The sequence below is a fragment of the Syzygium oleosum genome, unplaced genomic scaffold (assembly GCF_021117445.2).
Source record: "Syzygium oleosum isolate NSW1041296 unplaced genomic scaffold, Sole_v2.1 Sole_v2.13, whole genome shotgun sequence".
Classification (NCBI taxonomy): Eukaryota; Viridiplantae; Streptophyta; class Magnoliopsida; order Myrtales; family Myrtaceae; genus Syzygium; species Syzygium oleosum.
In genome coordinates, this window is record NW_026607497.1 from 3,111,351 (window position 1) to 3,138,986 (window position 27,636).

At 42.2% G+C, this 27,636-nt stretch overlaps 3 protein-coding genes and 1 long non-coding RNA gene across 4 annotated transcripts in view; all 4 read left to right on the forward strand.

Annotated features, from left to right (window-relative positions):
* The first annotated feature begins 1,139 nt into the window (after positions 1-1,139).
* Positions 1,140-2,827, forward strand: LOC130134656 (G-type lectin S-receptor-like serine/threonine-protein kinase At4g27290). The gene is made up of 5 exons (XM_056317216.1): positions 1,140-1,827; positions 2,049-2,174; positions 2,294-2,418; positions 2,485-2,695; positions 2,820-2,827. Exons 1-5 carry the CDS (start codon positions 1,140-1,142, stop codon positions 2,825-2,827), a joined length of 1,158 nt encoding a protein of 385 aa, XP_056173191.1.
* A 15-nt stretch (positions 2,828-2,842) lies between these two features.
* Positions 2,843-4,286, forward strand: LOC130134564 (G-type lectin S-receptor-like serine/threonine-protein kinase At4g03230). Its single transcript, XM_056316923.1, has 3 exons — positions 2,843-3,105; positions 3,211-3,361; positions 3,436-4,286. The coding sequence occupies exons 1-3, from the start codon at positions 2,858-2,860 to the stop codon at positions 3,742-3,744; spliced, it is 708 nt and encodes a 235-aa protein (XP_056172898.1). The 5' UTR covers positions 2,843-2,857; the 3' UTR covers positions 3,745-4,286.
* Positions 4,287-15,230: 10,944 nt separating this feature from the next.
* Positions 15,231-27,636, forward strand: part of LOC115687700 (G-type lectin S-receptor-like serine/threonine-protein kinase At4g27290) — a 68,647-nt gene continuing 56,241 nt past the window's right edge. The window contains exons 1-5 of the mRNA XM_030613339.2: positions 15,231-16,557; positions 16,786-16,911; positions 17,012-17,136; positions 17,204-17,414; positions 23,759-23,996. Of these exons, the coding sequence (XP_030469199.2) occupies positions 15,273-16,557; positions 16,786-16,911; positions 17,012-17,136; positions 17,204-17,414; positions 23,759-23,996 (1,985 nt within the window). The 5' untranslated portion in view covers positions 15,231-15,272. The remainder of the gene's footprint in view (positions 16,558-16,785; positions 16,912-17,011; positions 17,137-17,203; positions 17,415-23,758; positions 23,997-27,636) is intronic.
* On the forward strand, positions 26,543-27,309 carry LOC130139610 (uncharacterized). The gene is made up of 2 exons (XR_008817713.1): positions 26,543-26,640; positions 26,717-27,309. It is a non-coding gene; the product is annotated as an uncharacterized LOC130139610 (long non-coding RNA).

Below are 27,636 nucleotides of genomic sequence, written 5' to 3' on the forward strand. Positions count from 1 at the left end.
CTTAAACACTAACAAAATGATTCCCATGTGTCAACAAATGCTCGCCCAAAGCGATTATTTAAAGCTATCCTCAAAGCGGAGCTCGCTTGCAAAACTCTAAAATTTTGCTTCAATTAAACCATTACTTCAAATCAACTCCAGTCAAAACCCACCACTCTACAATGCCATTATCCATGATTTCCATGTAATTCCACAACTTGACTACTCCAAAATTAGACTTTGCAACTCAAATTTCACTTGATTTTGAATTTGTGCCCTAATTTCGAAAACTACTCCAATTAGATGAACAAATGGCTTAAATCTTTGTCGAGCGTTGCGAATCGAGGTAAATCCGATTTAACGAGGTCTCTGTGGCGTGTACGCACGAGTTTCCCTCTTCTTCCTTTCCCTCTCCTCTACTTCCCCTTTCCTCTCTGTTGCAATCACTCTCTTTTTCTTCTTCCCCTTTTGTCTCTCAGTCCACGTTTCTTTTGCTTTAAATAAAGTGGTCTTCGTTATCTTTTTTTTTCTATCAGCCACTTCATTTGACCAAGTTGATAAATCCAAATATTATAGAACTAGTCCAAGTAGGTGTTCTTGTCTGTTAGTACGGCGCTCACTTTGTCTTTACATTGCTCATGTACAATGAGAAGTCCTAGCCCAAGACCTGAATCAAGCAACCGAGCTCTCTCACTGACTTGGCGAACCGGTCCATAAGTCGCCCATTTTTCAAAGGCAACAATTTAAGGAAAACAATTGCTAAGAATTGGAGCTCGGGTTGGGTAGAGTATGCATTGGATTCGGGTTGGAACGAGTATGGATCGCTAACATTGTATTGCATAAAAATGGGTTAATTTGGATCGTACTATTTTCGATCAACCTAACTCACCTGGTTGATGGGCTAGCTGTGAGGAGTGGGTATGACTAGCTCGCATTGCATGAATTGACATCATAAGTCTCCCAATGTGAACACTTGACAGCTTAACTTGGTCGTCTACATTCCATGACCCTGATTTCATATCCTACCGGGAATTGCTAATGATATAGGCTACAGAATATCCTGTCGGTTGTCTACAGCTAAATATTCTTGGTGAGAACCTTTGAGTTTAAAACTTGTCATTGAGAGGGAGGAGTCAGGGAAAAAATTAAGAGAGGGCTCTATGGCATTGGAAAAGCTTACTTATTCCCCCTTCTTTTACTCTATTTATGTCATGTTTGTGTTGAACTTCTCAATCGTGTCTGATACCATAAGTTCAAGTCAGTCCATTAAAGATGGAGAGAAATTGGTCTCTTCAGGCCAAAGCTTTGAGCTTGGCTTCTTCTCTCGAGAAAACTCCAAGTATAGGTACTTGGGGATATGGTACAAAATTAGCCCTGAAAAAGTCGTTTGGGTCGCCAACGGAAACAACCCGCTCACTGATTCAGATGGTGTTCTCACATTTAGCCAGGAAAGGAATCTAGTTGTTGTCAACCGATCGAAGAGTGTCATGTGGTCTTCGAATTCCTCCAGGGTTTTACGAAACCCAGTTGCACAGCTGTTGGATTCGGGTAAACTTGTCGTTTCAGAGAATAACAGTTCACGTTCTGGTGAATACTCATGGCAGAGCTTTGACTATCCAACTGACACCCTTTTAGCTGGTATGCGAATAGGATGGAGCCTCAAAACCGGTTTGGAATGGCATCTGACTTCTTGGAAAAGCACGATTGATCCTTCCTCTGGAGACTATACCTACGGAATAAAAGTTAATGAGTTGCCCCAGTTTGAAGTGCTCAAAAGAGGCTCCACAAAAACATTTCGAACAGGGCCATGGAATGGATTCTATTTCACGGGATCTCCAGTGACTGAGAGTACAATTTTAGTTAGCAATTGCTTTCCTATGCTGTGATGATCTTGCTTTTTTCTTTTTCTTTGTGTTCATAGTAAATGGTTGATTAATCATGATCTCGTACCCAACTATTCATTACTCGTTTGTTTGTCCTTTTGCTGCACTATTTTTGGTTACATTCATTAGCTTATGAACATATTACTTTCTGTTATTAGATAACACAGTTTTTTTTGGCTATTCTAGATTCCATCCACAGCCCTGTCAATAAGAAAATACTGTTGACTATCACAGTGGCTTCAGTCATTTGTGGATTGTTAATAGCAGGTATAGCATTGAGTGTTATGAGGAAGAGCAGAATCAGAAGAAGAGGTAAGCTTGTTGGTAATCCCGTCCACTTTTTACTGTGAAGATTTGGGTTGAAATTCTGTTGTCGGACCATGAAGAATTAATTATTAATTTCATTTGATAGATAATGTTCATCCTTGTAGGGTTGCAAAGTCAGAAGGAAGACATTGATTTACCATTATTTGATTTTTCTACAATTGCCGATGCTACTGGACATTTCTCACAGACCAACATGATTGGAGCTGGTGGCTTTGGTTCAGTGTACAAGGTAATGAGCTACGAATTTGCGAGTTTAGAGAACACGATAAGCTTGATTGAAAAAAAATATATGCAGGGAAATCTCTCCACGGGTCAAGAAATAGCAGTGAAGAGGCTGTCCAGAAGTTCAAGACAAGGTCTCGAAGAGTTCATGAATGAAGTTCTCCTAATTGCCAGACTTCAGCATAGGAATCTTGTCGGACTTCTTGGCTATTGCATCGAGGGAGAAGAAAGAATGTTAATATATGAGTATATGCCAAATAAAAGCTTGGCTTATTTCATCTTCGGTTTGAGCTCCTTGATCCTTTTCATTTACTTTTCACTCGACCCCCATGCTATTAATCTATATGTCCTTTGTGCCTCTGCATGGACATACATCCAAATGCTACCTGATGAACTCATTTTCTTTAGATTATTGAGCTTAAATGTTATGACTTACGTTGGGTTGAATGGGTGCAGATGATGACAGAAGCTTTTTGTTAGCATGGAAAAGCCGCTTTGACATAGCTCTAGGAATAGCCAGAGGACTTCTGTATCTTCATCAAGATTCGAAACTACAAGTCATTCACAAAGATCTCAAAGCAAGCAATATATTGTTAGATGCTGACCTCAATCCTAAAATCTCAGACTTCGGCCTCGCAAAAATCTTTGCAGGCCATGAAAGAGAAGCAAGAACGAAAAGAATCATTGGTACCTAGTAAGTTTCTCATCTTGATTAACAAGCAACTGTCCATGAACATTGGGTAGATTTTATATTTGTTTTAACATTGGGTTGGTTTAAGACATGATATTCTTAATGCAGTGGCTATATGTCCCCAGAATATGCTTATGATGGAAAATTCTCCGTGAAATCCGATGTTTTTAGCCTTGGTGTAATTTTGCTAGAGGTAGTAACTGGCAAAAGGAATAGAGGGTTCTGCCATCCTGATCATGAACACAACCTTCTTGGGCATGTAAGTAGTTCAGTATGGTTTGTATAAACTCGTCTATTATGTGATGTTTAATGACATGAATGGATTTGTCCTAGGCATGGCTGCTGTGGAGCGCAGGCAGGTCCTTGGAGCTTCTGCATGAATCTCTATGCGACTCCTTCATCGCATCCCAAGTAGAGAGATGCATTCAAGTCGGTTTGGTATGCGTCCAAAAGTGTCCTGGAGATAGGCCAACAATGTGTTCAGTCATTTTCATGTTAGCGAATGAGGAAGCAATCTTGCCACAACCTAAACAGCCCGGGTTCTTTAAGGAGAGAGGTCCATCGAGCACAGAGGCATCTTCGATAAGGGAAGAATCGTACACAAGGAATATCGTTACAATCACCATGCCGGAAGGTCGATGAACTTCCCATCGAGGAAGTTCCCTGCAGTGTGGACTTCAGAAAAGCTTTCTCAGTGCATGAAGGTTGCAAGGATCAGTAGATGGTCTGCAATCACTATAATCTTGAATGTGTGAAAGGTGCAGTGACCTCCACTTTGACGTTGCTTCTTCAGGTTCACAAATTGTAGAAAACACTGCTAAAAACAATCTGGAAAGGTTCTGAAGGCATGGATTGCAGTTGCCTCTTCCATGAATATGTGATATTTGTGTACACGAATCTGTCGGCTTCCCCGCGGATGGAGTACTGATTAGACGAGGGCTACAACAAAGGATTCGCGTTTTAATAATTCAGAAGGGTCAAGCAACTTGGTATAGGCCTTTCTATTGAAATTGATTGCCAATGGTTATTCGTAGAGAATTATATCGACTCTCTAAACTTTCATATGAGCAAGTAGTTATATTTAGTTATTAACTGCTTCACTTTATTTTTGTACGATACATGGATAAGTGATCTCCCAGTGGAAGTATTTCCACGTTTATGAACAATATAAAGTTTTTTCGCCATTTGCAGAGTATCTATTGTTTGATCCTAATTGAATGAGTCCAACATCACTTTTGTGATCAGAGGCCATCCGGAAACTGCAACAAAATGACACGCAAGTCCTTGGTTGTCTTATAGTTTGAGATTGCTCTGAAGTGATGGGATTACACATGTTACACCCCAGTCCTTAAAAAATAGGGGAATGACATGGCCGTGCCTCGGATGGAGCCTCAACATAACCAACATTAGCTTGCTATCCCGATATATACCTCCATCTATATATTTAATTAATGATTACAATTATCCGAATTCTAAATCCCTCAAAAGAATATACAAATCTCTGAATTTAGCTAACCCAACAATTGTCATCAGACGTTTATATATCTATCCGGACTCGTACCCAAAAATCCAACTACCAAAAGTTTCCCCAGTTGATGGCAGCTTTCATCCTACTTGGTGCTAGCTGAAAACCTGAAAAAGACGTAAGATTAATGGTATAAACAGCCCCAACCCAATAAGCAATATATATTTCTTTCACAGTTCGAGCATCCACTATACATATTTTATAAAACAGTACCCAAACTCATTTATCCAAAATCTAGTATATAATACGCGTACAAAGACAAAATGAGTTATATCACTTCAACATAACTATGTCCGTGTCATAAATACTCATTCCATCGATAAAATCAAAGCAAACATCAATGGACTAGACCATTGACCAATCTCATCATATCACACATCAATAGTGCACTCCATTGATCAATCTAATACTCAATATCCAGCTATAGTCATGCTCAACACCTTGTGACAAAGGCAACCAAGTTTTCTCTTTAGCTAAGTCTTCACCTATATTGTCGATGACTCGGTTCACAAGGATATCCTAAAGAGTATGCATTTCCAAAATCTTCTCACTGGATTTATGTCACGCCCCGAACCCCTTCCAGCACGCGACACACTTCTCTGGTCGAATGATGCGACATCCCAGGGTATCGCCGACCCAAATGAAACTTATCAGAGATTTATATCAACAGCGGAAACCACCAATACCCGGACGATAATAACTGGGGTAATCAGGGAGAATGCACAAATTCATTTTTCATTCAAACTTATATAATATCCACAATTTACAAAACCACATATATACAAGCACACCGCATCGCCACACTACGTACCACCGATATAAAAAAAGATCGATAACCTGGGTACCCTATCACCAAAAATAATACGCTTCAAAAGCCTATTCCACAACCCTTACACTTGCCCCTACGCCCTCTACTTGGCGTTCACTCCGAGTCTGATTCTTCGTTCTCTGAATCTGAATCCTCCTGAGTCTCCTGCTCGTCTGTCGGCTACTCTACCACGTTAATGTCGGTGTGCAACGGTATTACAAAACGCTGCGGCGGCGGCGGAAGGTTCATTGATCAGACCGGGGTTCTGAAATGTTTGGTTGAAACAACCATGAGATTACATCTCAATAAGTACACCCCTAAACCCCAGCTAGGCTATCACGTACCTCCAGACCACACATACCTGACATAAACAACCAATCATACTAACACACACGCAAACCTACTTGGGATTCTTCATACACCTCCCTGCATGCCAAATAATAATACAGCCAACATGCCACAATGATGCCTCATTCATGTCGCAAAACCAAAGCATGTAATATGAATTCACATGCATCAATGCATCACAATCGTGCGTGCCTCGATTATAAGGCAAAACCCACTTGGGCACGTCCCATACCATGCCTAGCAGTTTTTACCCCATAATCAAGCACTACATCACACGATACAACCACACTCGCACACTAACTCACGCCATGCGTCAACTTTCGCAATCCTCACACGTCAAGCCAAGTCCAGCTCATTCCCAACTTTTCCACCACTACCGCGCCCGCGTAAAACGCATCAGGCCAACGGTTTTCTGACCTCGTCAGGCATCGTCACCCCGTCGGGCCGGGCATCGTCACCTCGTCAGGGATGGCATCGTCCCGCGTAAACGAACATGCCTCAGGACGGAATCCTACACTCGACTTTCCTTCTACCGCGCCCGTGTAAAACGCATCAGGCCAACGGTCTTCTGACCTCGTCAGGCATCGTCACCCCATCGGGCCGGGCATCGTCACCTCGTCAGGGACGGCATCGTCCCGCGTAAACGAACACGCCTCAGGACGGAACCTTTCCAACCAATCCTACATTCCCGTACCTTCGTTCCACTCATACCACACATACCACACGGCCACATATACACACAGCCACACACAATCGCACACTTCACATACACTTCACAAATACACATTCTTGCCACATGAACACCACACGATCACCCATGCTTGGCACGCGAACTCAATGCGCAATCACACCATCACGCCTCATGGCCACACACTCTCGGCACACAATCACGCCATATTCAGCCCAAGACACAATCCAGAATCAACCAACAATCACAAACCATACAATCGCATATACGAACTCCAAAAATTCTAAATTTTGGATATATCATAAAAAAACATCTTGATAAACATTTCTTATGAAGAACACGAAATTCGGTTCAATCTGCAACCATGCCTTTTTGTCCCTCGAAATCAGACCAAAATCAGTTCGCTCTAACAGATTACTTTGTCCTCAAAATACATTTCTTTCAACACCCAAATCACCTTGGAAAGCTTTGAAATTTTCATATGTCATATAAAAGAAAGTCTCCAACAAATTTTGTGAAGGAAGTTCATTGAAAATAGATCCGGAAAATTTTATAAAAATTCAGCAAGACAAGAAGGTCGGGATGAACAGTGTTACGGGCAGTTTAATACGGTCTGTAAATGGGCTTTCGTGCGACCCAAATGGCCTCCAAAAATTCCAAATTTAAAATATGTTATACTTCAAGATGTTGGGAGCAACTTTGATGAAGGAAACTTCCTCAAATTCGGCCCAAAAAATTCTCCACAAAAATAGCAAACCGGACGAGTACAGTAGTCACGAATCCGAGAATCACACCAAACCGCACGGATTCAAATCCTAGTTGATTTCTACCGAATTTCAACCGCAAAAACTCATTCCACCATGTCCAAACTATCATCCACCAGCCACATGAACATCCGTAAACACAACAAGGGATCAAGCTCTCCTCTAATCCATTTACAATCACTTCCATCAACCCCTAAATTACCCTAAACCGTGCCTAAACGAGTCCGTTAATACCCGATATCCTAAATAGAGTTTAGGGCGTGACTTACCCGAACTCTAGGCTAACTCGGCTAGAGTGGAAAGGGGGATCGGCTGATCGGCAGCTCACGGCGGCACACGGCGGCGACGATCGGCGAAACGGCGACGGCGGCGGTGGCTTGAACCGGCTTGGCTTGTCCACGGCCAAGAGAGAGAGAGAGGGAGAGAGTTCTCGGTTGGGGGGGGCTGCCGTTAGAAGAGAGAAAGGGAATGAGGAGAGAGAGAGGGAATTGGACTTAAATAGTCAAATTTTGACCAAACTTTTCAAATTTCAATTTTGCCCCTCCTTACTTGGCCAAGATTAATCCAAACCAAAATATCCAAGGGCATTTTGGTCCAATCTTTTGGGGCTGATATTTATCCACAATTAATCCCCAAATTTAATTTCCAAAATCCCCAAAATATCCAAGGGCATTTTGGTCCAATCTTTTGGGGCTGATATTTATCCACAATTAATCCCCAAATTTAATTTCCAAAATCCCCAAAATTCGGAATACCCAAAAATAGGCCTATGGACAAAATCGTAATTTTCCGGTCCTAGGCCGAATTTCCATTTTTCGACCGTACCATCCCCAAATATGAGTGGCCAACATAATATGACGTCGGATTCGCAAAAATAGTCGTGCAAGCCCTCGAAAATCGACACCGAAGTCCGGGTCTAATTTCGTGACCAAAACTCGCTAAATTTTCAATTTCAAGGTCTCTCACTAACGGACGGCTGTTTAGGGGTTACGCGTATCGACCTAAGGTTATCCGAATCATGACGGTTCCGATCATAGAGAGAGAGAGAGAGGAATTATCACTAGTTCCAGAGGTCACGATCGTTCGGGTTAAGTTCGGGACTGGTTGGCCACGTGCACTTTCGGTCGTGCAGAATCACCTGCGATCCGATTGTACATCGTTGGCCTTGGCCAAACCAAATCCGTCACTTTTCCTAAGATCGGCCCACGTTGGCCCAAAATATTCCTTCCTCGTTTCTCGAGATCGGTGCCCGATTCGCAATCGGGTCCCTGGTCCACGTACCGTTTTTCTAGTTAGCCATACCCCATTGGTTAGTATCCCGAAAGTGATCAGCTCTGGACGAGACCTGCTAAAATGAAATGCGAAATAATGTCAATTTTATTGATCCCGGAATTATGTCGAAATTCAAGCTGTTACAACTCTTCCCCCCTTATAAAAATTTCGTTCTCGAAATTTACAATCCAACTCATCCACTCAAACAAATGGGGGTATTGACGTCACATTGCCCCTTCGCTTTCCCAGGTGGCACCTTCTATTCCATGTGCTCCCAAATAACATTGACCATCGGGAAAATTGCACACTACTGCTATGTCCTCCAGCCGCACTTCGTCTGTCATCAAATCTACCACACTTGCTAGGCAACCTTGACAACCCTCATCCAACCACTTGGTTGCTTTTACTGGTAAAACTTATGGGATCGAGGTTCTTCCTTGACTCCCCACTAACTCGGATTTAGGGTGTCTAGCTGGACTAAACTGAATCACCCAGCCATTGCAATCCATCACGGCATTTTGGTTTGACTAATCAATCCATGCCCACAATTACATCAAGATCACACATAGCCAGATCTGCTAGGTCTATCCTTTTTTTTTTCCTCAATTACTATCCACAAAAGTGGCAGCCCTTTCTATCACATCATGATCCATTGCTTAGACCTATCTACAAATCTCATTATAGTCCTTCAGACTCAGTGATATCACCTGACTATGGAGACCCGGCTTCAATCCATCACGGAACCTCCGAGCCCTATTCAATGGGTCCTTCACTACTTTTGGGGCAAACTGGATAACCTAGCAAACTCAGCCTCAAACAGGTCCACTATCATCTGTCTTTGATGGAACCTCATAAATTCAGCCAACTTCCGTTCTCGAGTCCACTCGGGGAAGTACTTGCTTTTGAAGTCCTTAACAAACACAATCCAAACCGGAGCGGTACCAGTAGGAAATACTCTTCCTCCGGTGGCTTCCTACCAATCACTTGCAATTCTTTGTAACTGGCAGACTGCTAGCGTCACATTTTCCTCATCCTTGCACCTCGATACCTTAATGGTCTTTTCCAATTCCTCTACCGAAAGTGACGCAACCTCGGGATCACCTTTTTCCCATCAAACTGAAGGAGTTTCGATTTCAGAAACTGCTCAACCAACTAATACATCTGTCTATTCGCATTTCCTTGACTTTAATCAGGACTTTCATTACTACCAATAGCAGCATCTGCAACGGTCTCAATAGCCTAAGCTTTAGTGGCAGCTCGCTCTTGAGCCTGCCTACCTATAAGATTACCACACTTCCTCAAGTGTCCTCACTACCCTATCCACTCGCGGGTCCATTGCTACTTGGCTCTCATAACTTGGTTGGCCCCTTATACCCCTACCTCTCAAGCTCATCCTTACAAGTTTCTATTACCACACACCCATCTGCTATAATTTCACTCGGGAATTAGAGACCTAAACCAAGCTAACCCGGTCTAAGGTCCTAGGCAAGTAACTAGCACCACTGCAATCAACCACTCAGCATGCGGCTAATCACAAACAACACAAGACCTCAATCAAGGAGGCACACGTGCTTACCTCAGGTCCTGTCGCACCTGCACTTCAATCATTATAACACTCAATTCACCCAATAATCACAACAAACAATCTGGAGGCACGTGTAGCTTACTCCGCCCTACGACTCGCTAAGGTCTCCCTAATTTACTACCCCAGGATCTCTGCTCCTTATCACTCCAAACTTCGACCAGTTTAGATCGAGCTGACCTCGCTCTGATACCAATTCAACAAGGATGTCACGCTCCGAACCCCTTCGAGCACGCGACACACTTCTCTGGTCGAATGATGCGACATCCCAGGGTAACGCCGACCCAAATGAAACTTATCAGAGATTTATATCAACAGCGGAAACCACCAATACTCGGACGATAATAACTTGGGTAATCAGGGAGAATGCACAAATTCATTTCTCATTCAAACTTATATAATATTCACAATTTACAAAACCACATATATACAAGCACACCGCATCGCCACACTACGTACCACCGATATAAAAAAGGATCGATAGCCTGGGTACCCTATTACCAAAAATAGTACGCTTCAAAAGCCTATTCCACAACCCCTACACTTGCCCCTACGCCCTCTACTTGGCGTTCACTCCGAGTCTGATTCTTCGTTCTCTGAATCTGAATCCTCCTGAGTCTCCTGCTCGTCTGTCGGCTACTCTACCACGTTAATGTCGGTGTGCAACGGTATTGCAAAACGCTGCGGCGGCAGCGGAAGGTTCATTGATCAGACCGGGGTTCTGAAATGTTTGGTTGAAACAACCATGAGATTACATCTCAATAAGTACACCCCTAAACCCCACCTAAGCTATCACGTACCTCCAGACCACACATACCTGACACAAACAACCAATCATACTAACACTCACACGCGAACCTACCTGGGATTCTTCATACACCTCCATGCACGCCAAATAATAATACAGCCAACATGCCACAATGATGCCTCATTCATGTCGCAAAACCGAAGCATGTAATATGAATTCACATGCATCAATCATATTACATGCATCAATGCATCACAATCGTGCGTGCCTCGATTATAAGGCAAAACCCACTTGGGCACGTCCCATACCATGCCTAGCAGTTTTTACCCCATAATCGAGCACTACATCACACGATACAACCACACTCGCACACTAACTCACGCCATGCGTCAACTTTTGCAATCCTCACACGTCAAGCCAGGTCCAGCTCATTCCCAACTTTTCCACCACTACCGCGCCCGCGTAAAACGCATCAGGCCAACGGTCTTCTGACCTCGTCAGGCATCGTCACCCCGTCGGGCCGGGCATCGTCACCTCGTCAGGGACGGCATCGTCCCGCGTAAACGAACATGCCTCAGGACGGAACCTTTCCAACCAATCCTACATTCCCGTACCTTCGTTCCACTCATACCACACATACCACACGGCCACATATACACACGGCCACACACAATCGCACACTTTACATACACTTCACAAATACACATTCTCGCCACATGAGCACCACACGATCACCCATGCTTGGCACGCGAACTCAATGCGCAATCACACCATCACGCCTCATGGCCACACACTCTCGGCACACAATCACGCCACATTCAGCCCAAGACACAATCCAGAATCAACCAACAATCACAAACCATACAATCGCATATACGAACTCCAAAAATTCTAAATTTTGGATATATCATAAAAAACATCTTGATAAACATTTCTTATGAAGAACACGAAATCCGGTTCAATCTGCAACCATGCCTTTTTGTCCCTCGAAATCAGACCAAAATCAGTTCGCTCTAACAGATTACTTTGTCCTCAAAATACATTTCTTTCAACATCCAAATCACCTTGGAAAGCTTTGAAATTTTTATATGCCATATAAAAGAAAGTCTCCAACAAATTTTGTGAAGGAAGTTCATTGAAAATAGATCCGGAAAATTTTATAAAAATTCAGCAAGACAAGAAGGTCGGGATGAACAGTGTTCCGGGCAGTTTAATACGGTCTGTAAATGGGCTTTCGTGCGACTCAAATGGCCTCCAAAAATTCCAAATTTAAAATATGTTATACTTCAAGATGTTGGGAGAAACTTTGATGAAGGAAACTTCCTCAAATTCGGCCCACAAAATTCTCCACAAAAATAGCAAACCGGACGGGTACAGTAGTCACGAATCCGAGAATCACACCAAACCGCACGGATTCAAATCCTAGTTGATTTCTACCGAATTTCAACCGCCAAAACTCATTCCACCATGTCCAAACTATCATCCACCAGCCACATGAACATCCATAAACACAACAAGGGATCAAGCTCTCCTCTAATCCATTTACAATCACTTCCATCAACCACTAAACTACCCTAAACCGCGCCTAAACGAGTCCGTTAATACCCGATATCGTAAATAGAGTTTAGGGCGTGACTTACCCGAACTCTAGGCTAACTCGGCTAGAGTGGAAAGGGGGATCGGCTGATCGGCAGCTCACGGCGGCACACGGCGGTGACGATCGGCGAAACGGCGACGGCGGCGGTTGCTTGAACCGGCTTGGCTTGTCCACGGCCAAGAGAGAGAGAGGGGAGAGAGTTCTCGGTTGGGGGGGGGGGGGGGCTGCCGTGAGAAGAGAGAAAGGGAATTGGACTTAAATAGTCAAATTTTGACCAAACTTTCCAAATTCCAATTTTGCCCCTCCTTACTTGGCCAAGATTAATCCAAACCAAAATATCCAAGGGCATTTTGGTCCAATCTTTTGGGGCTGATATTTATCCACAATTAATCCCCAAATTTAATTTCCAAAATCCCCAAAATTCGGAATACCCAAAAATAGGCCTAGGGGCAAAATCGTAATTTTCCGGTCCCGGGCCGAATTTCCATTTTTCGACCGTACCATCCCCAAATATGAGTGGCCAACATAATATGACGTCGGATTCGCAAAAATAGTCGTGCAAGCCCTCGAAAATCGACATCGAAGTCCGGGTTCAATTTCATGACCAAAACTCGCTAAATTTCCAATTTCAGGGTCTCTCACTAACGGGCGGCTGTTTAGGGGTTACGCGTATCGACCTAGGGTTATCCGAGTCATGACGGTTCCGATCATAGAGAGAGAGAGGAATTATCACTAGTTCCAGAGGTCACGATCGTTCGGGTTAAGTTCGGGACTGGTTGGCCACGTGCACTTTCGGTCGTGCAGAATCACATGCGATCCGATTGTACATCGTTGGCCTTGGCCAAACCAAATCCGTCACTTTTCCTAATATCGGCCCACGTTGCCCAAAATATTCCTTCCTCGTTTCTCGAGATCGGTGCTCGATTCGCGATCGGGTCCCTGATCCATGTACCGTTTTTCTAGTTAGCCATACCCCATTGGTTAGTATCCCGAGAGTGATCAGCTCTGGACGAGACCTGCTAAAATGAAATGGGAAATAATGTCAATTTTATTGATCCCGGAATTACGTCGAAATTCAGGCTGTTACAATTTATAGCGACAATGAGCATCAAACTACTAACATTATCTTCCAATAATCCATAAAATTAAATCCAAACACTCTGTCATAAATCAGTTTTACGAACCAAAACATATTTTCTTTCACAACTCATTTTATCAGTCAGAATAGCTTTCGTAAAGAAATTCTCAAATTATTTAAGAATTCATTTCATAAATAGATACGCAAGGCAACACATATAACCTTTCATAATACCTTTGAAAAAAAACACTTCTCAAACCATTCACAAATAACCAAATAGTATTAGATGTCACTATTTTGTAACTCATATTATATCAAATTCCAATTACTTTCAAGTCAAGAGTCTACAAATTCAAAGACGCACCACCACTCATTTGGGGTTGCAAAACCAAACAACGTAAGCTACTCGACCTGACAAACTCGAAATCTTATCAACTAAGCGAGAAACGATATCAAAATCAATTAAAGCACTACTTTAACGACAACTTGACTAAATTAAATTTATTCGCCGACAAAACAACTTCTATGCGCCAAAGAAAAGCTCAACCATAGCAGAACATCGATTGTTGTCCGCTATGCGCAGCTCATATGTCAAATTTGGTCACGCCACAATTCTCTCCACCATCTTACGATTCAAACGAGTTTAATGTCAAAAGAAAGCATCTTCAAAGTACTAAAGATCCTAAGATTTTCCGATCCAATCTTGCTAGCAATCGACGAATTTTGGCATGGAAAGGTGCTAGTCAAGTTACTGATGTCCCAAGGATGTCAAAAAATCAATTTCTCTCAAACGGAAAATATCCATAAAATCCTACAAGTTCTTAGGGATGTGAGGAACCTAATTATCATCATTGAACAGCTCAATATCGACCGGAGCGTCATCATCGAAACCAACATAGGTAGGTCTACAAATTTTTATTCCTAGAACAAAAACTAACTTGCAAGTTGAAAAAAACAACAAGGAAACACTAACCGATCACATGCAATAGGCATATTCGGCATCAATCGATGCTTTCCAACCAACAGCAAGGTGCGTTTATTTCACGGAAAATGAGTGATTTGAAAAAAAAATTCCAAAAAATGATTAATTATATAATTTATAAAAATTAGTCAATAGAAAATATTTTTATCATCGATAACAATCTATACCTAACTATTTTCGTGGGCAGTAAAAAGATTTTCCATTCATTTATTTTTCTAAATGATATAAGTAATTATTTTTCGAAAAATATTTTTCAAATTAATTATTTTCTGCGAAACGAATACACCTCTTCCTAGTTAGGCTTAAAAATAGCCTCATGGGCTTAAGTGGTTGCTTGGGCTTGTGGGCTTGGCCCAACCTTTACAACACACGTCACAAAATTGCTTACCAGTTGCCAAACTTGTGTTGTCACATCTTCCTTTGGATTAGCACAGCCCGAAATTAATCCTGCTTGGGGAATATTTGTTAGTTGTCACCCTGTCTCCGTCTCGTAGACTGTAACTGAGCCGTGAACGGAGGGGTATGACTTTCGTCCACTGCATGAATAGACACCATTAGTCTCCCAATAAAAACACTTGACAGCTTAACTTGGTCGTCGTCTACATTTCATGACCCTTGATTTCTTATCCCAATGGGAGTTGCTAGTGATAAGACTCGGCTATAGAACTACAGAATATCCTGTCAGGTAGGCTTCAGCCAGATATTCTTGGTGAGAACCTTTGGGTTTTACACTTTTCATTGAGAGGGAGGAGCTAAGGAAAAATTAACAGAAGACTTAATGGCATTGGAAAAGCTTCCATATTCCCTCTTCTTTTACTCTGTGCATGTCATGTTTGTGCTGAACTTGTCGATCGCATCTGATACCTTAAGTCCAGGTCAGTCCATTAAAGATGGGGAGAAATTAGTCTCTTCAGGCCAAAGCTTTGAGCTTGGCTTCTTCTCTCCAGAAAACTCCAAGTATAGGTACATGGGGATATGGTACAAATTTAGTCCTGAAAAAGTAGTTTGGGTCGCCAACAGAAACAACCCGCTCACTGATTCAAATGGTGTTCTCACATTTAGCGATGAGAGGAATCTGGTTGTTCTCAACCAATCAAAGAGTATCATCTGGTCTTCAAATCCATCCAGGGTTTTAAGAAACCCAGTTGCACAGTTGTTGGATTCTGGTAACCTTGTCGTTTCAGAGAATACCAGCTCACACTCTGGTGAATGCTCATGGCAGAGCTTTGACTATCCAACTGACACCCTTTTAGCTGGTATGCGAATGGGATGGAATCTCAAAACTGGTTTTGAATGGCGTCTGACTTCTTGGAAAAGCACGGATGATCCTTCCTCTGGAGACTACACCCACGGAATAAATGTTAATGGGTTGCCCCAATTTGAAATGCTCAAAAGAGGCTCCACAAAAATATTTCGGACAGGGCCATGGAATGGATTCGGTTTCACGGGAACTCCAGCGACTGTGAGTACCCTTTTCAAGCCGTTGTTTGTTTACAATGAAACAGATGTGTATTTTGAGTTTGAATCTTCAAGGGATGATATCATCAGCATATACGCATTGAATCAGTCTGGTCTTATTCAACGTCTTTTAAGGAAGAAAGAGAGCTCTCCATGGGATGTCATGATCTCATTTCCCCGTGATCCATGCGATAACTATGGACAATGCGGTGCTAATGGTGTCTGCAGAAGTAAAGGAGACCCTAGATGCCAGTGCTTGCAGGGTTTCATGCCCAAGTCCCAAGAAGAGTGGCAAGTACTTAATTCAACCAGTGGGTGCATTAGGAAAGCCAGGTTGAATTGCTCTCACGAAGAGGGCTTTCTGAAACTTTCGATGCTGATTCTGCCTGACTTGATAGACTTCCGGTTAAACAAGAATATGAGCCTTAAGGAGTGCAAGGTGGAGTGTCTAAAGAACTGTTCTTGTACGGCTTATGCTGATTCAGATGTTAGAGGAAGAGGGAGTGGCTGTTTGATGTGGTTCGGCGATCTCATTGATATAAGAGAAACTGAACAAGTCAACTATGAACAAAATATCTACATAAAATTACCAGCTTCTGAGTTAGGTATATATGTATATAATGATTCAGTTAGCAATTGCTTTCCTATGCTGCAATGATCTTACTTTTTCTTTTTTTTGTGTACATAGTAAATGCTGGATTAATCATGATCTTGTACCCGACTATTTATTACTCGTTTTTTTATCCTTTTGCTGCACTATTCTTGGTTACGTTCATCAGATTATGAACATATTACTTTCTGTTATTAGTTAACACACTTTTTGGCTATTCTAGATTCCATCCACAGCCCTGTCAATAAGAAAATACTGTTGACTGTCACGGTGGCTTCAGTCATTTCTGGATTGGTCATAGCAGGTATAGCATTGAGTATTATGTGGAAGAGCAGAATGAAAAGAAGAGGTGAGCTTCGTAATCCAGTCCCCTTTTTAAAGTGAAGATTTGTCTTCAATTCTGTTGTCGGACCATGACCAATTAATATTATGTGATCTTATCCTTGTAGGCTTGCAAAGTCAGAAGGAAGACATTGATTTACCGTTATTTGATTATTCTACCATTGCCGTTGCTACTGGACATTTCTCACAGACCAACATGATTGGAGCGGGTGGCTTTGGTTCAGTCTACAAGGTAATGAGTTATGAATTTGCGAGTTTACATAACACAATGAGCTTATGTAATTGGAAACAAAAAGCAGGGAAATCTCAACATGGGTCAAGAAATAGCGGTGAAAAGGCTGTCCAAATGTTCAAGACAAGGTCTCGAAGAGTTTATGAATGAAGTACTCCTAATTGCCAAACTTCAGCAGAGGAATATTGTCGGACTTCTTGGCTGTTGCATCGAGGGAGAAGAAAGGATGTTAATATATGAGTATATGCCAAATAAAAGCTTGGATTATTTCATTTTCGGTTTGACCTCCTTGATCCTTTTCATTTCCTTTTCACTCGACCCCCATGCTATTAGTCTGGGTGTCATTTGTGCCTCTGCATGGACATACATCCAAATTCTAAACGATAAACTCATTCTCTTTAGAGTGCTGAGCTTAAATGTTAAGACAGAAGGTTCTTGTTAGCGTGGAAAAGTTGCTTTGACATAGTTTTAGGAATTGCGAGAGGTCTTCTCTATCTTCATCAAGATTCAAAACTACAAGTCATTCACAGAGATCTCAAAACAAGCAATATATTGTTAGATGCTGATCTCAATCCTAAAATCTCAGACTTTGGCCTCGCAAGAATCTTTGGAGGCGATGTAAGAGAAGTGAAAACGAGAAGAATCGTTGGTACCTAGTAAGTTTCTCATCTTGATTAACGAGCAACTGTTCATGAACATTGGGTAGATTAAGTTTGCAATATTCTTAATGCAGTGGCTATATGTCCCCGGAATACGCTTTTGACGGAAAATTCTCTGTGAAATCCGACGTTTTTAGCCTTGGTGTAATTTTGCTAGAGATAGTAAGTGGCAAAAGGAACAGAGGGTTCTGCCATCCTGATCATCAACACAATCTTCTTGGTCATGTAAGTCAGTACAGTATGGTTGTTAAAACTCATGTCTTTTATGTGATGTTTGATGACATGGATGGATTTGTCCTAGACATGGTTGCTGTGGAGCGCAGGCAGGTCCTTGGATCTTCTACATGAATCTCTATGCGACTCCTTCATTGCATCCCAAGTAGAGAGATGCATTCATGTCGGTTTGCTATGTGTCCAAAAGTTTCCTGGAGACAGGCCAACAATGTCTTCAGTCATTTTCATGTTAGCGAATGAGGAAGCAATCTTGCCACAGCCTAAACAGCCCGGGTTCTTTATGGAGAGAGTTCCATCGAACACAGAGGCACCTTCAATAAGGGAAGAATCGTGCACAAGGAATATCGTTACAATCACCTTGCCAGAAGGTCGATAAACCTCCCGTTAAGGATGTTCCCCGCAGTGTGCAACTTAGAATTTTAGATCAGCAACTTGGTGAAGGCCTTTTTATTGAAGTCCATTGCCAATGATTATGCGTGGAGATAAATAGTATCGACTCTCTAACCTTTTGTAGGAGCAAGTAATTATATTTACTGCTTCACTTTATCCTTAGACGATACATCGATGTGTACTATCCCAATGAAGTACTTCTACATTTATAAACAATATAAAGTATCTATTGTTTGGTTTTAATTGAATGGGTCCGACAACACTTTCAGTGCATCAATCAAAATGATGAAAGAGTGAAAAATTCTATTGTCCTGATGTTATCATCTAGTTCAGTCATTATCTGAAATTCAACAGATTCTTTAGCATGTGGGGCTAGCTTTAACTTGCCTGGACTCCGGATTTACTGTGACATCCTGAAAAATTAGTCCATTTGGGATTTATGAAATACTGAATTTTATGAATGTACTCGTAGTCGGTTAATGGCGATCATTCTGGGAATGCTTAACCATTAGGGAAAGGCTAATAGGGGAATTAAATTCGCGCGACTAAAGGAAATTCGATCGTGAATGGATTTCGACCATTAAATCGCGGAAGTGATATTTTGAGCCATTGTTGGCCGATCCAAGGATAGTTAGGGGTCGGTTCGCCACTGTCTAGTAGTGGATCGCGGGTGATTCCGTTGGACCACGAAACGACTTGACGAATGATTTTGAAATTATACCGACCGATCGTACCCTCGGATCAAGTGATTGATATTCGCGATTTTAATGACAACCGAGGTCATCACGCACCGAACGGACTTGCACGTGACTCGATTCAGTATCGGTCATGAGTCGATTCTGTGAATTTCCCCAGCAAGCCGCCCGTTAGCTCGAGAAACGCTCGAGTTGCGTTTAATAGAATTTAATTATGGAATTTTGCCCAAATTGGACACCGGAAAATCAGGAAGTCACGCCGGAAGGTTAGGATGACGTTGCACGTGACACGTGTGAATTTTGGTGTGCTCAATTCCTTCGGAAAAATTCGATTTGAAAGAAACGGAGAAAGTGACCAAAATACCCTAGGATTTATTAAACGGTTAGTTGTGTAAGAGAAGAGGCATTTTGGTAAATTGCCAAAAGTTGGTCAAAATTGATTTTTAAGCCCTTGACCCCTTTCTCTCTCTACTCTCTCTTCTTTCTCCCCTTCTTCCCGTGAAATCCCCCCTCCTCCGTTAGTCCCCTCCCCCTCCACCGTATACTCTCTCTCTCTTTCTTCCCCACCGCCGGCACCGCCGCTCGCCGCCGCACGCCGGACCGCCGTCTAGCCGCCTTGCCGTCCCCGTACGCCGCCACCACCATCCTCAAACCTCACCATCTCACTCTCTTTCCCTCTTTCTCTCTTGGCCGTGAGCCCCCAATCACCGCCCAAGCCGCGTTGTTGCCACCCAAGCCGATTGCCGCCACCCGGGAGCCGTACATCGTGGCCGCCGTTCCCGATTAAGTGCCGCCGCTTTCCGTTCTAGCCGTTTTAGCCTAGAACGCGGTAAGTCATACTCTAATCCCGATTTAGGATTTTGGGTATCGCCGAACAATTTGATTTTGGGTGAAATTGGACTTGTGCGGGTGCGAAATGTTGGGGCTTTAGACCGGGAATGTATGGCGGGCCTTAAGGAATTAATTTGGAATTTTTGGAGGACGATTTGAGGGAATTTTAAGCTAAGAATCACTGTTCACGGGGCTGTGATTCACTGTTCACGGGGCTGTGATGGTTTGTTCCGGACGCAAGTTGGATTTTTAGAACCGGTATTTAATGGCGAGGAAGTCCCATGAAGGACCGGAATCAATTTGGCGTCGTTTGGTGGGAGAAAAATAGAAATTTATGTGTTTTACGTGTGTTTTAATTATAATTGAGTTGTGGTGGTAGAATTGTGTGTGCATCTGTGCAATGGGCTGGTGTAAATATGTTTGATTCGTGCACGTTTGGGTTCAATTGAAATTATTGTTCAATTGACCATGTGATATGCTGAGTTAGCCAACGCGGGTAAGTCGCGCCTAAACCTAATTTAGGACTTTGGGTATCGACGGGTAATTCCGGACAAAATCAGTATGAAATTAGGTGCGGAATTACATGGATATGGAGTGGAAATTTTATGGCGAGCCTTAGGAATTAATTCGGGTAATATTTATTGGAAATTCAGAAAATGGGGGCTGCGAAATACTGTTCATATGCTTTGCGAAACACTGTTCACTGGCTGTGGATTACTGTTCACGGGGTTGTGATGGTCCGATTGGGATGCAAGTTGAATTTTGGAACCTAGAAATTATGGCGAAAGTCCCGTGAAGGATCGGAATTAATCCGACGCCATTTGGTTGGAGAAAATTGGCAATTTACGTGCTCTGGGCATGTTTGAATTATTCTGGATGGGGTTGATTTAATTGAGTATTTGTTTGTGTGTTATATGAGGTAACTCGAGGATGAAATGAGGATGTTTCGAGGTGGAGTGAGGCGAATAGAGTGTCGGATGTTGTGGGATGGAATTGGCAAACTTAGGGCTCGATTTAAGGCCAGGTAGTGTCGGTTTGGTGTGTGGTAGTATAGTTAGATTGTGATGTTTAATAGGCATGGAAATGTCGAAATTATGCCTATGAACGTGGCTGTGATTGTGGGCCCATGAGCAGCCTTGTGTGTTTATTGAACCGTGGTTTGATGGATTGAAATGTGCTTGATTATGTGCGCGTGGGCAGATTGAATTAATTGTTGAAATTGGCCATGTCGAATCTTGAGTGAGCATGTTTTACGTGTTAATTGATGCGTGCGCGGGCCACGTGTGATGGGCCGAGTTGATTGTGGTAAATGCTTGATGAGCATGTGCATGGGTAAGAAAGAAAAGTGGTGTGGCTTGTGATTGTGGAAGTTATGTGAAGGTGTGTAAGTGCGAGAATGGGATCGGGCCGAGTATCATAAGCTCGGGCGAGCGATCACGTGGGTCGTTGCATTTGGCACAGTGAGGCTCGAAAAGCGGGATTGAGTTCGGTCCGAGGCACGATTAGCTCGGGTGAGGCCGGGATTGGACCGAGGCATCCTAAGCTCGGGTTCCAATCACGTAGGCTGTCGCATTTGGCGCGGGGCTGAGTTGGGATCGGGCACTGGGGCGTGTGATGCTCAAGTCGCGATTGGGGCTGAGGCGTGAACGGGTGCGCGGGCCGGATGTGGTGAATGATCGCGGTGTACCGAGGCGTGTACGTTTACGCGGTCTTGGCGAGTGATGTGGGAAGTGATGAGTGGTCGCGGTGTACACGAGGCGTGTATGTTTACGCGGGTCACTGGAGTGATGTGGGAAGTGATGAGTGGTCGCGATAGTGTACCGAGGCGTGTATGTTTACGCGGGTCTTTGGCGAGTGATGTGGGAAAGAGGAATTGAGAACGGAAAGAATGTGTGCGAAATGAGAATTGTACATGCGTGTGTTTGCATCGATGTAATTGTGATCGAGTGCGGGTGTGCGCATGATTAAGCGACCATATTAATTGATGTACACTGTGTTGTGATGATTTGATGTGCGTGAATGTGTGTGTTTGTGCTATTGTCGGAGGTACGTGATAGCTAGGTTGGGTTTAGGGGTGAACTTGCGAGAAGTGTCTCACGGTTGTTTTCAACCAAATATTTGAGAACCCAAACCGAGCCGTGAATAATCCGCCATCACCTCCGGTACGTTTTGGAGTTCCAGTGCATACGAGTATGAGACAGTGAGTTTCAAATGGGAGACGGGATGATGTGGAGTTAGATTCGAGTGGATGCCAAGCAAGGGGTGTTAAAGGTTGTTACGGGTTGGATGGCAGGTCATCGGTTTTGTTCTTACTCTTGAAGGGTTCAAATGTGTGCACCGGTAAACTAAGGCTTGTATTTTGTAAATATGGTGGTACAAGTTTGACCGAGTAATGGATTTGTATATATTCTCCCAATGTTTCCCCAGTTAAATTTTTGTTCGGGTGTCTTATGGATTCCGTGTGCGCAATTAAATCTCTGATGTTTAGATGAGGTCGGCGACAACCTAGGACGTCGCAACTGATCGACCGGAGGCGGGATGTCGCGGGCTCGACGGGAGCTCGGGGCGTGACATTTACCGAGTTGAAATTGTCAAATTTATCGTCTCATGACTGCCGACATCCAGCGGAAGAGCCCCCACCAGTGGCAATGTTCCATTTTTTTTTTTTTGGTAAGGAGTGGCAATGTTCCATTTTGTCCGTCTACAAACAAAGCAATTATTTTTTACCAGAGAAAGGGGAAACAAAAAACAAGAAAGCAATGTGGAATTTCAAACTAATTTATTAACCAATCTAACGATGAAAAGAATCGGTTAATGATTGATATCTAATACATAATTCTTGACATTTCATTTGTTTTGTACACTTTTTTTTAAGTACTTTCAAAGTCGCAGTTCAGCTAGGGTCCCTTTGTATGATCTTGATAATATTAAGAAACACATGGTAGATCAATATATACTACAGTGAGGTATAGAGCAAACATGAAGACTCATCGAGCTTTGAGCTAATCATCAAGAAAAATGGGCAACAGGAGATGGGATGAGACAAGAAAGATCGCATTAAAAAGGACATATTGCGTCACAATCATACGAGAATTCACCTTGCTCAACCTTCAAAAGGAGTACTTCACGTTCAAGCTATACGAACGATTATTTTTAGGAAAATATTTTCTAAATCATTCATTTTTCGCAAAACAAACGGAGCCCAAATGTTGGATGACTTTCCTAGGCTCTTAAATTAAGAGTGATAATGTAGGAATCTGGCAATCCTTTGATTAATGATATTATTCTAGGCAAATTTGTCATGAAATCCAACATTCCTGTAGTACTCAAGGTGGAATCAGAATCGATAGGAAACAATAATAGGCTGCCATAAAGACAGATTAGATAAGAGATATCCTCTGTGGGCTTGACATGGAAAGGGAAATATTAGTATCTTGCACGAGGAAGGAATAACATAAGGAAATATAAATAAGACAGCTAGTCAAATTAAAAATTTCGTTTATCATATCATTAGTTTGGTTTGTACTAAGGAAAGAGGAGACCAATGAATACAGGTTTTGTTTCAGCTCCTAGTTGTCCCACCATGATCATCAATCTTTCTAAGAGTTGCTTCGGAACTGTGCATAGTTGTGTTCAAGAGTCTTCCTAATTAAATATGGGCTAGTAATAATTAGATGTGAACTAAGCACTTCAATGTGTGGATGTCATTTGGGCCTCTGCATGGACATACATCCAAATGCTAAACGATAAACTCATTCTCTTTAGAGTGCTGAGCTTAAATGTTAAGACTTACATTGGGTTGACTGCGTGCAGATTATGACAGAAGGTTCTTGTTAGCGTGGAAAAGTTGCTTTGACATAGTTTTAGGAATTGCGAGAGGTCTTCTCTATCTTCATCAAGATTCAAAACTACAAGTCATTCACAGAGATCTCAAAACAAGCAATATATTGTTAGATGATGATCTCAATCCTAAAATCTCAGACTTTGGCCTCGCAAGAATATTTGGAGGCGATGTAAGAGAAGCGAGAACAAGAAGAATTGTTGGTACCTAGTAAGTTTCTCATCTTGATTAACGAGCAACTGTTGATGAGCATTGGCTAGATTTAAGTTCGCAATATTCTTAATGCAGTGGCTATGGGCGCGTTTGGTAACGCTTCTGTTTCTCTATTTTTCTGTTTTTCTGTTCCCTGGAACAAAAAAAGAACAGAAATTCGTTTGGTAACGCATTTTATTTTTCTATTTCCTGGAATAGAAAAGTGGCCAAAAAATAGATTTGGAGCAGAAATAAGAAGTAGAAAAAATTTACTTCTTTGTTCCTAGAAATAGAAATAGAAATAGAAAGGTCCTGTCCTCAAGCCGCGACCTCAGCTCCTCCTCCATCCTCCATCGTTTGCAAACCGTCTCAAAGCACCGATCCAGTCCATTCTCGGCGGAAATAATAAAAAAATTATAAAAAATTAATTAAATTATAAAAAATTCCAAAAATTCATAAAAATCAGAAAAATTCTCAGAAAATCCATAAAAATCATAAAAACTCAGAAAACACATAAAAATTTGCAAAATTCCGAAATTGAAAAAATTAAAAAAAATTCATAAAAAGCTTTTCTGGAAAATAAAAAGAGACAAATTTCGGGAAAGTAAAAAGTTTTAATAAACTTTTCCCCAAAAAAAAACAAAAATAAAAAATTCACATAATGGCTTACAATAATTTAAAAAATTCAGAAAATTCATAAAAATTAGAAAAATTTCAGAAAAATCCCATAAAAAATTAGAAAATTAAAAAATTCCCAAAATTCATATAAATCAGAAAAATTCTCAGAAAATCCATAAAAATCAGAAAAACTCAGAAAACCCTTAAATATTTGCAAAATTCCGAAATTGAAAAAATTAAAAAAATTTCATAAAAAATTTTCAGAAAAATAAAAAGAAACAGATTTAGGGAAAGTAAAAAATTTTAATAAATTTTACCCCAAAAACTATAAAAAAATTCACATAATGGCTTAGAATACCTGTGCCCACCCACTTTGAGTGAAAGTTAAATTTTTGAGGTGCCCAAGTGGTATTTTTGAAGATTCCTTAGTTTAGGGATTAAAAGGGGTTTTAAACCCCTAAAAAGGATTAGACAAACCAATAAATCATGCTTATTGATTTTTTTCACTTATAACTTATACTTATAGTTAAATAAAAGATATAGATTTGAATGCAAAAAATTGGGAATAGAAATTTTGTGCAGTTACCAAACGCATTTCTGTTCTTTTTCTATTTTAGGAATAGAAATTTTGTGCAGTTACAAAACACATTTCTGTTCTAGAAATAGAAATTTTGTGCAGTTACCAAACGCATTATTTTGCTCAGAAACTCTTCCAGGAAATAGAAATAGAAAAAACTATTTTTGAAACGAAATTATTCCCAGAAATAGAAACGTTACCATACGCACCCTATATGTCCCCGGTGTTGAGGTTGATGTCTTGTATTCTATTATCCAAGAGATTATGAGGCGGTTCCGAAAGGCTCCCTGACGACTGGACAGCACGGGGGTCCCGCTCCCCGGTGAATGGGCGGGGGTCCGGGGGGGCCGCCCCGGCGGGGGTTGCGGGGGCAGCGGCCCCGGGCCGCCAGAGGCGTTAACTGTTCAGTCATAGAAGGATTTATATGGGAAAGTTAAATATTTTAGGCTATGTGGGCAATTTTGTAATTTGTGCTATGTAGGGTTTCGCTATATATATTTAGGGCGAAACATCTCTAGAGAGAGAAGGGGGAGCGAGAAAAAAAGGCTGTACATTTTTCTACGTTATTAGTGAAATAGATCTCATCTCCCCGTGGACGTAAGTAGGCGGAACATCTCCCCTGCTGAACCACATAAATTCTTGTGTTGTGCAAATTTCCATTACTTTTCTTGCATCGTTGATAGGATTGAATTTAGATATTTGACACCCGGAATTTGCTTTTGACCGAAAATTCTCTGTGAAATTTGACGTTTTTTGTGACGGTCCAAGCCAAGAGGCGGAGCGCGGGGAGGAAGGATGGCGGTGCATCCGCACCACTACCCCAGACGTGCGCAGGAAAGTGGGATACCTCTCCCGTCCCACGTCGCCTAAGGAGGGAGCCTTGGGCTTATTTATAAGGCTTGAGGTTCTATATCTATGTAATGCATTGTAAAGCCATGAGGGTCAGTGGGCCCAAAGCGGATAATATTACACAGTATAGACCCGGGGTGTTATAGGTGGTATCAGAGCCGACTCCCAACCGCGTGTGGGCCCACAGCAAGGGCGTTGTGGCCGTAAGGGGTGGAGAGTGTGACGGCCCAAGCCAAGCGGCGGAGTGCGGGGAGGAGGGATGGCAGTGCGTCCGCGTCACTACCCCAGACGTGCGCAGGAAAGTGGGGTACCTCTCCTATCCCACATCGCTTAGGGAGGATGCACCACTACCCTGGACGTGCGCAGGAAAATGAGGTACCTCTCCTGTCCCACATCGCTTAGGGAAGGAGCCTTGGGCTTGCTTATAAGGCTTGGGGTTCTATATCTGTGTACGTTTTAAAGCCGTGAGGGTCAGTGGGCTCAAAGCGGACAATATTACACAGTATAGACCCGGGATGTTACATTTTTAGCCTTGGTGTAATTTTGCTAGAGATTGTAAGAGGCAAAAGGAACAGAGGGTTATGCCATCCTGATCATCAACACAATCTTCTTGGGCATGTAAGTCAGTACAGTATGGTTGTATAAACTCATGTCTTTTATGTGATGTCTAATGACATGAACGGATTTGTCCTAGGCATGGTTGCTGTGGAGCGCAGGCAGGTCCTTGGTGCTTCTACATAAATCTCTATGCGACTCCTTCATTGCATCCCAAGTAGAGAGATGCATTCATGTAGGTTTGCCATGTGTCCAAAAGTTTCCCGGAGGCAGGCCAACAATGTCTTCAGTCGTTTTCATGTTAGCGAATGAGGAAGCAATCTTGCCACAGCCTAAACAGCCCGGGTTCTTCATGGAGAGAGTTCCATCGAGCCCATAGGCATCTTCAATGAGGGAAGAATCATGCACAAGGAATATCGTGACAATCACCATGCCGGAAGGTCGATGAACTTCCCATCGAGGATGTTCCCCGCAATGTGCAACTTAGAATTTTAAATCAGCTCTCTCGGCGCATGAAGATAAAAAGGATCAGAAGAGTGTGTACACGAATCTGTTGCTTCCTCGCAGATCGAGGACTGTCTAGCGTAGGACGAGGCCTACAATAAAGGATTCAAGTTTTTATGATTCGGTGGCTTAAGCAACTTGGTGGAAGCCTTTTTATTGAAAGTTCATTGTCAATGATTATTTGTAGAGATAAATAATATCGACTCTCTAGCCTTTTATATGAGCAAATTGTTATATTTACTGGTTTACTTTATCCTTATATGAAACCTGGATATGAACTCTCCCAATGCAGAGTATCTACTGCTTGGTCTTAGCTGTACGAGTCCAACAACACTTTCGGTGCATTAATCAAAATAGTAAGAGTAACAAATTCTATTGTCTTCATTTTATAATCTCCTTAAGTCATTGTCTGAAATTGCCAAATATGTAGTTGATTGACCAAAAGAAAAAAGGGGCCAAATCATGTATCGTCTCATGACCGCCGACGCCCAGCCGAAGAGCCCAATAGCAACTTGTGAGAAATAGGCCCCAGTGGCAATGTTCCCAAAGCTATTG